This window comes from Phaenicophaeus curvirostris, chromosome 12 (assembly GCF_032191515.1).
Source record: "Phaenicophaeus curvirostris isolate KB17595 chromosome 12, BPBGC_Pcur_1.0, whole genome shotgun sequence".
Taxonomy (NCBI): Eukaryota; Metazoa; Chordata; class Aves; order Cuculiformes; family Cuculidae; genus Phaenicophaeus; species Phaenicophaeus curvirostris.
Genome location: NC_091403.1, coordinates 3,504,952 through 3,513,850, shown reverse-complemented (window position 1 = coordinate 3,513,850; position 8,899 = coordinate 3,504,952). Strand labels below are relative to the sequence as shown.

General features: G+C 40.0%; 1 protein-coding gene across 1 annotated transcript; it reads right to left on the bottom strand.

The window, feature by feature from the left end:
* Positions 1 to 418: 418 nt before the first annotated feature.
* RSL24D1 (ribosomal L24 domain containing 1) lies at positions 419 to 8,541 on the bottom strand. Its single transcript, XM_069866738.1, has 6 exons — positions 8,405 to 8,541; positions 5,326 to 5,439; positions 3,666 to 3,738; positions 2,912 to 2,975; positions 2,349 to 2,434; positions 419 to 828 (listed from the first exon to the last, which is right to left on the bottom strand). The coding sequence occupies exons 1-6, from the start codon at positions 8,483 to 8,485 to the stop codon at positions 755 to 757; spliced, it is 492 nt and encodes a 163-aa protein (XP_069722839.1). The 5' UTR covers positions 8,486 to 8,541; the 3' UTR covers positions 419 to 754.
* Between the last annotated feature and the right edge of the window lie 358 nt (positions 8,542 to 8,899).

The window sequence follows — 8,899 nt, the reverse complement described above, 5'->3', positions numbered from 1 at the left end:
AAACAGTGAAAGTGCAATTTACCGAGCATGTCAGTCAGGCTGATTACACCTCAGATTTGAAGTTCAGTTGGTCTGGAGAATGACAGGTCCAACTTGAGAAAAGATGCTATCACCACTACCATTTTCCAAACACCAGTAGGTCCTACATCAATGTGAGCTTTGCCAGGTTTAGGTGTCAACTGCAAAGTAATCCTGGGGAAGCTGCTGTTACAGGGAGATAAAACAAACACTACATGCATTCATAACAAAACAGGAAAATTTTCCCAGTGATGACAGTGAAAATAAATCTGGACCGTACTGGATTCATCAAAAATAATACAACCCGTCCCAACCTCTAGGCATTAAGATAGATTTTTATCTGCTTTTCCCACTATGAAAGAACAACAGACAAAATAAGAAATACGAACAACAGACAAAATAAGAAACACTCGCAGCCAACATCCTTTATTCTTTGAATTACCAGGGAAAAGTTATCCAGAAAGAGTGTAACATTCCAAGAAGCACATAGTAGCTCAAGCAATACGCCTCATCCTCCATCCTGCTGACAAGGTTTTCCCAAATTCCATAATTGTAAGTACTGCCCAAAGCAGTATCAATCTTCTTTTATAAAACAAAAAGTCATTCAAACTACAAGTGACTGCTACTCATTAAAATTTATTTTTCTTCAACCGTAAGCATAGATCTGAACAATGTCAGGTGAGACAGTAGGGACCTGTTAACTGCTGAAGAGATGTAAATAGATAATAAAAGCATTTTAAGAGTCCTCTTCCATAGCCACATCCTCCTGTAGCTTCTGCACCATTTTGTCCTCCAGTTGCTTTGGTGTGCCTTCAAGGCAAACAAAAAATTAAATTCAAGATGTCTCTCTAAACCCAAATAAGTGTTTTTCTTTGAACAATGTGCGCCTATTCTAGATAAAACATCTTAAATATATCGCTTAAAGAGTTGTTTAGGAGTAAACCCATCAAGCTTACAAGTACTTATTGCTAAACTTCATCACCACCAAACCTACTGAATTGTTTTAGAGTTGCTTTAACAGAAAAGCTGATGCTGGTTTTATGCAAAATCTAAAATGCGGTCAACATACATTTTCATCTAGTAGGATGAACTTGATATAGCTGGCAAGACACAGCAGAACCTTGCAAAGGACCACAATTGCTTTAATTTTAACAGGTCAATGGCCTTCACACATCAGATTTTTATAATGATTTTAGCCTTCCTGAACACTGTCTTGGCTATCAATAATGTTAACTCTCTATAATGCTATCAAAACCAAACAAAACAAAAAAAATCCAGGACTGACATTTGATTTTGCTCAGCAGGAATAGCAAAACATTGAAAAGGTAGCTGTTGTTTGACAAACAATGTACCACTTGCTACTGTGCATCATTCATTTAACATAAGCAAAGCCAAACAAAAGAAGTACACTCAGGCTTATTCTTCTGAATTCAGATCTTTTTCTAAATATATCCTAACAAAACCTTGTTTCACATATTTACAATTGTAGTCTATAGTTACCCCAAACTAGGAGAAATAAAAAAAACTTAGAACAGAATTCTAGTTAACACATAATAATATCTCACACCTACCGACACCCACAGAGACAAAAAAAATGGTATTTTTTTATAAAACAATAACTAATGGAAACATTTAATTTCTCTCCATTACTCTACTCCATTAACAGTATTTTAAAAAATAAATCATCTTGACAACCCATTTTTATCAACATTCTCTAACACAAGCTAGTACTTGTGATAAAAGTTTAGAAACCAGAAAATTATTTAGGAGAAGAAACAGGTTTCTCCAACTGAAAAATGTAATTCAGTAACAAAGAGTATACCTTATTATATCTCAACTACATAAATCTTAATGAAAATATGTAAAATTACTGTGATATTTAAAAAATGTTAGGCTTGCACAGAAGAACAGTATTTTCATCTAAGTTTCAAAAAGTAGAGTTTAACTACTCTATGTTATAATCAATCAGTGGTACAGTCTGCTGAGCTCAAATAACCAATTCAATGGGAAGACTTAGATAAATGTATTGGCTAACAAACATGCAGTTCATAGACTACTAGGTACTGAGTCCAAATTAAAATACTGAACTAAGGGAACTAAAGGATTAATGCAGAACTAGATAAATAAAAAGGTGTGTTTGATTCAGAAATATACTGCTTATTAAATTTAGTGGCAAGAGCTATTCTCCGTACTCAAAAGACAAATTAAGTGTAAGAAAAATGCACAGGATTATTGATCTGTAGAATTAGTCACACCAAAAAAAATCAACGTTAATCATAAAATTGTATACACAAGTTAATCTAAGCAAACCAGGTAAATCAAATTCTTACCCGCATGTGGAGCACGAAGGAGGTGGATACTCTGTTTGACTTCTTTGATGTCTTGTGCCTTCTGCAACTCTTTGCTCTTCTTTAACCTGGAGAGAAATCAGATTCAATTACCTTCAAAGAAGAGATGTATGATTTCATTTTAAGACGTAACACACATCTTTAGCTAAGGGATATAAACTGTAAGTAACTATGATCATAAGGAAATAAAGGCAAAAAGTATTTGGAAACCAATTCAAGCCTATGCTGCATACAAAGCCAGAAAAAAAAAAAAGCCACAGCAACTCTTAGCACGAATTTGTTTAAATCTAAGACCCCATATTACAGACTAGAAAATATAATTATCATTGAGTAGCCAAAAGCTACGTTTAGTTGGACAGCAAATAAAGCGTAGCAGTTTGGTAGCATAGTGCAGCCCACTCAAACTATTTTACCCCATCACTTGTACAACTGTGTATAGACAGAGCAAATAACCATTCAAAACTTCTGATCCTCATTTCTCTGAAAAGACTGACTGTCCAATAGAGATTTGTGAGAGCTCCCATAAAACAAATGCTTCTCCTCACCTGTTCATAATAAATCTGGCTTGGCGTTTTTGCTTTATTTCCTCCACTCTCTTCATTGCATCAACTGAAATAATGCAGAAGCAGTTTTAAATGTACTTACATAACAACAGATGAAAATACACGCTATTTTGCAGAGCAACATTACCACTATTCCATAATACCTCTATATCAGAAGCAACTCTTATACTATATAAAGTTATCCCTTTTTCAAAGAGCAGAGTAGAGGAATAGTGTGCCAGCTACGATGAACTGTATTTTAAAATTTGTTTATGCTTCACTTTCATGCCTACACATATTTTCTACAATTAATGATCACAACAGAAGAGCCTTACTCTACTTGAAATCAGATGCAAGTTACCACCTTCCCCCGAGGCATTCTGTCGTTACAGAACTCTTCCATTTTATACCAATTGATTTATTACACTGAAGTGGAATGAGCAGGAACAAAGAAACAACTGCATCAGTATAAAAGGCTTATAAGCGCTATGGTTTTCTCAAGTGAATAATGCAAAAGAGGAAATTCTGCTCCTCATTTTCTAACCAGTTTCTGCAAAAAATGAAAATCAAGTTAAACTCTACAGCTGTTCACAGCTCAAGCCTCCACCACACAGGAATTGGGTCATAATTCCAGTAATATCAAACACAATCACTGTAAAGCATCAATACTCAAAGCCGTCTTCTGAAATTATATTCAGTTACAGTAGAAATCCACTGCCCACAGTTCACCATCTGTTTTTTTTCTAAAACAACTCACCAGTCTTGTTCCACAACTCTCTCTGGTATTTCACTGGTTCATTTCTACGTTTTTCAAACTCAAACGAATTATCCTATATTAAGAAAAAGTAAATATAGATTATATACAGAAGCATATTTAGATCAATACGTTCTTCCCATAGCACTCACTCATATAGCTAAAAATTCAATGTGATTTCTTTTTCCCCTCTCAGAGTCCCGGTTCCTACACTTTAACAACCTTTAGAGATTATTAAACTAGACGGAAAGTGAAGTGTTTGACCTCAAAGTGTCAGAAGCCAGAGTGATCTGCCTGAAGAGAACTATTTATCAAAACATCTCCCTTGGCTATTTTCTTTTTAACAAGACAAAAGGTACAGAGAAAACCAATGTAGATTAGGAAATACAAAGTAGACTAGACAGGTGGAAGGCAAAATTGAAAACGTTAAGAGTCAAAAGCATTTAATGCAGTCAAGTAAGTTCTGTCCCTCTTAATATTTTTGTTGTTTAATTTTAAAAAAAAAAACTTGAAATCTAGAAAAACAAGTAAACCTACTCAATAAACCTGCTTAAAGCAGCAAGAACCGTCACCTTCTTACAAACTACAGTATTCCCCATTGTCACAAGCCTATTTAGACACTCCTCCCAAAGCTGGCTTATTAAAGAATGGATACCAAACTATAAAGAACTACATTTATATATTTGTTTAATTTTCAGCACACAAAAATATTTTTTAAAAATTGAAGTATACTGTCGCCTACTTAGAAATGTATAAAGAAATTATAAATTAGCATCTTAGCCAGATCTTCATTTAGAAGATGTGACTTTGCTTCTGGCTAAGAAGCCAACTTAGCCAGAAACAACTTGAAAGCAAGAAATACAGTTACAAAAGATGCAAATTAATCATGGCTTCTCAGAGTCACATTAGAAATAAAATAAAATCACATTCTTCCCCTTGGAAGATCCACAGAAAGCAGCAAATCACTGCATCAAGACTTACTAAAGACTTACTATTCTGTCAGCAAACCAGGTACAGGTAATTAAGTCACAGTAATTCTTTAACTATTTAAGGACTATCCAACCAAATAGAAGTGTTTAGTATGCTTACCACTGAAGTAACTTAAGTCGTGAAATTGGCTTTAACTATTTTAAGAGCTCATATGCTGTTTTTCAAACACTCCTACCTATGCAAGGACTTTTCCTATACAATGTATGTTTTAAGGAGACTTGGAGAGGTAACTATTTTAGGTGTCTACAGAGAGAGACTTCCTGGGGTACCCAGTAACCCAGACTACCTGATTGTGCTAAAATGCAAGTACCAAATGTGTATGTGTATATATATGTACAGAGAGCAGGAGATTTATAGCTGGAAAAAAAGATGCCTTGGACTTGGGAACTGCCATGTATTTCCAGCAAAGACACTCGATACACTGGCTTCCACACTGAAGATGAAACATAAAGTTCCAAGTTACAGCCAAGCAAAATGAATAGCTCACTCTCAAGAAGACTCTCACATTCTCTTCCGCAATCCCTCTCTCCTCCACTTACTCCATCCCTCACACTCATCTAATTAAATGATAACACATTAAGCTCGCTAACCTAACCTGTTTGCAACTGGAAGAGACTAGATTCCTGCCATTTTAGGGAGCTAGTGTAAAGTGTTAACCTGTTCAACCTCTTACCACTGTCAATTCTTTGCCAGCTGCTTTCCGGAATGCTTTGGTCCATCTCATCTTTCTGGGATTTCTCTTCTTTTTAAAGTTTCTGTGGCATTTTGATTTGCAGAATCTAAATATCTTAACGAAGAAGGAAAGAGGTGTGAAAAAGCTTAAAGTCAAATCACGTCATTCCTGCTGCACTACAAGCACGACATCAAACACTGCAAATGACATTCATTTTTCAAATTTCACTATTTTTATTTCAAGTACAGATATTAACGAACAGAATTTCAAGTACTACTACTATTTTTTCATTAGAAAGTCATTTTCACAGCTGTCAGGGACATCCACAAATGCTTATAATTAAGCTGATTACAAATAATATATATCACAAGTTGGGAGAATTATCATCCGCAAAAAAAACCAAACAAAACATAAAACCAAACCTGAGCCGTGAAGAAACAATTCTTTATACCTGTCAGCACTTTTTAGATACAGTGCCATCCCAACAACAATAAAAAAACCCTCATACCTCTCACATCACGTTTTTTAATGCAATACACATATACACACTTCAAAAAAAGTCCATCTTCTGGAATGCAGCTTTAAGCCTTTAAGGTTACCCTGCAGCAGGAATCCTAAGCACATTAGTTAAGTCCTGGACTGAATTTACTGAAAGCTGTTAAAGCATATACCAAAACATTCTAACTGTCCTTCCCCCCCTTCCATTTTTCTACATATTCCACGCAACGCTAGACACATTTGAGGCGCCTGCTCATCATTGAAGTGCTTCATGTTCATCCAGGTCATGTTTTCAGGCCTATTAAAGATGCACAAAAGAAATTTCACGACCATCTTTGAAATTTCCCTTTTATTAGCATTCAAATTATGTAACTGGTAGCCAAGCTAAAGAACAAAGCCCTGTCCCAAACTGTCCCACATCCAACGGACATTTTCCAGTCAAAAAGATCATGCAGGAAGATGGCAGGAAGATGTGGGTGGGGGAAAGACATAATCCTATCACTATTTACAGTTCTTACTCTTCCCTAAATTTGTGCATCGCTTTGAACTCTTCTGGGCTGTCCAGTATCCAGAGCAGAGCTGAGACTTTACTTAAGCATACTCAAAATTACATCTGCTGTTCATGAGTTTTTGAAAACCCTGTATTTCTTCGACCATATTCTCCTTCCCAACCAACAGTTCCTTCTAAAGAAAATCAAGAGAAAATATGAAACCTCTCATCAAGATAACCATCTTCCAATACTTATTTTTTTATATTCTTCTACCACATTTTTTCACCTTAACTCAGACAAATCTCTGTTTGCAACTAACCTGAAATTGTGCTACATTTTTCACTTATAAAAAACACACTTTGTGGCCATTTTCTAGTAAACGGAAACGTGTCAATCTACATCTACCTCTAATTTCCCAAAAGCTGGGCTCAGAAGAGCAATGCAGTTGAGCCAGTATTTGTTTTGACATCTGAGCACAGGAAGGAAGCTGTTTGCGTAGCCTTCAATTCACGCTGGGGTCTCCAATGCCCTGTAGGAGCGATAAGAAGTCCAGCAGCGTCCGGGAAGCTATACACAACATTTTATGTACAAAACTGTCACTATCACTTAAAGCCCAAAGCGCTAGGCGCATCCTGTTGTGACAGCCTCAACTGGGTGAGTCACATCAGATATCGCAGCGAGTTACGGCTTTTAGGAGAGTTCCACGAGAGAGACATGAGCCACTAGCTTTAGCCTACGGTGTCGGCGGTTTGGGTTGCTCCAAGCTGCGGGATCACCTGCTATTCATCTGAAACCTCCACTTCCCACAAAGTAGAAAATTAAAGGATAAATGTTTTGTATTGCTCTGTATTTCCTTAGGAAAACCTGGAAACCAGTAACAGCCCGCACGCTCGATACACGTAGTTACTATTACAAAAAGTGAAATATTTTGATTTCACAGAATCACAGAATAGTTTGGGTTGGAAGGGACCTTAATCACTTAGTTCCAACCAAGCTAAGTTCATCCAAGCACTGTATTTTTTTAAAAGTTAGACAGAATGTCCCTCTAATACCACGGGGATTGAGTCTGTTTTTTTTAAAGTGTTTTTCCAGACACTGCTACATCTTGTATTAAGTATGATTTGTGCTAAACAGATGTGCTTTTTTCTACAAGCACTCTGTTTGCAGTCTTTCCCTACCTGAACTGCAAGGTCAACCAGAGAGCTGGAGTCAAAGCTCAAAATTAGCAAGAAATCTGACTGTCATGAAGTTAATAATAACATTAAAATTAGTCTTTGGAAAGTAGCAGAAAACACGTAAGATTTCTTGGGAAATTTATCCATATGCACATAAGTGGGAAACCTATTCTGTAACCAGCTTTTGTCTCACTGCACAGGATTGATAGAGATCACTCCCTCGTGTAGATAAAGGATCACAGAACCACAGAATCCCTAGGTTGGAAAAGACGTTTGAGATCATCAAGCTCAACAGTATCTGTCCACTACTAAATCACATCCCTAACCATTTCACCTCCCCTCTTTTAAACCCCTCCAGGGATGGTGATTCCACCACCTCCCTGGGCTGCTGTTCCAGTGCTTGAAAACCCGTTCATGGAACAAGTTTCTCCCTAGTGCCCAGTCTGAACCTCCCCTAGTGCAGCCTGAGGCCAATCCCTGTCGCCCTGTCACCTGTCACTCGGGCACCCGCCTCCCTGCAACCTCCTCTCAAGGAGCCGCAGGCAGCGATGAGGCTGCTCGATTTCTAAAGCCCCCAAACGAGCCTTTAAGGGAGTTGATTTGCGGTATTTTCGGTATCGCTGTCGCCAACAGAGAGGCCCAGGGAAGCCGCGGCTGCCCCAGCCCCGGAGATGTTCAATCCCAGGCTGGATGGGGCTGGGAGGCCCCTGATCCAGCGGGACGCGTCCCTCCCCACAGAGGGGGGTGCAATTAGCCGATCTTTAAGGTCTTTTCCAACTCGAACCGCTCTGATCCTGCGCCCCCGCGCCGCCCCTCCCCGCCCGCGATGGGCCGCGGCCGCGTAAAGCAGCCCCGCCGGCCCGGGACGGCGCTACCGCCGAGAAAGGAGGGGGGCCCTGTCCCGGCGGGCCGTACCTTGCAGTCGTTGCGCACGAACATGACGCCGTGTCCCGGGTAGATGGGCCCCGAGCAGAAGTAGCACTTCTCGATCCTCATGGCGCCGCCGGAAGGGCCGCGCGCAGCGCACCGGAAGTGGCGGCACCGCCCCGCCCCGCGCGGGCCGAGGCGGAAACTGCGGGCAGCGCCCCCCTGCGGGCCGAGGCGGGAACTGCGGGCAGCGCCCCCGTGTGGGCTGAGCTGGGAACTGCGGGCAGCGCCCCCCTGCGGGCCGAGGCGGAACCTGCAGGCAGCGCCCCCCGCGGGCTGAGCCGGGAACTGCGGGCAGCGCCCCCCGCGGGCCGAGGCGGGAACTGCGGGCGCTGTGGGCGCTGCGGGGCGGGGCTCCGAGTCAGAACCAGGAAAACCTGGAATCGTGGGGTCGTGGAATGATAGGGTCGTGGAATGATAGGATCATAGAATCGTGGGGTCGTGGAATCAGAGAATTCTGGGGTCCTGGAATCATGGAATCAG

Coding starts and splice junctions, on each gene's coding strand:
- RSL24D1 (XM_069866738.1), bottom strand. CDS start 8,485: ATGAGGATCGAGAAGTGCTACTTCTGCTCGGGGCCCATCTACCCGGGA. Junction 5,440..8,404: donor TCGTGCGCAACGACTGCAAG/GTACGGCCCGCC, acceptor TTCTTCGTTAAG/ATATTTAGATTCTGCAAATC. Junction 2,435..2,911: donor GCCAGATTTATTATGAACAG/GTGAGGAGAAGC, acceptor ATTTCTCTCCAG/GTTAAAGAAGAGCAAAGAGT.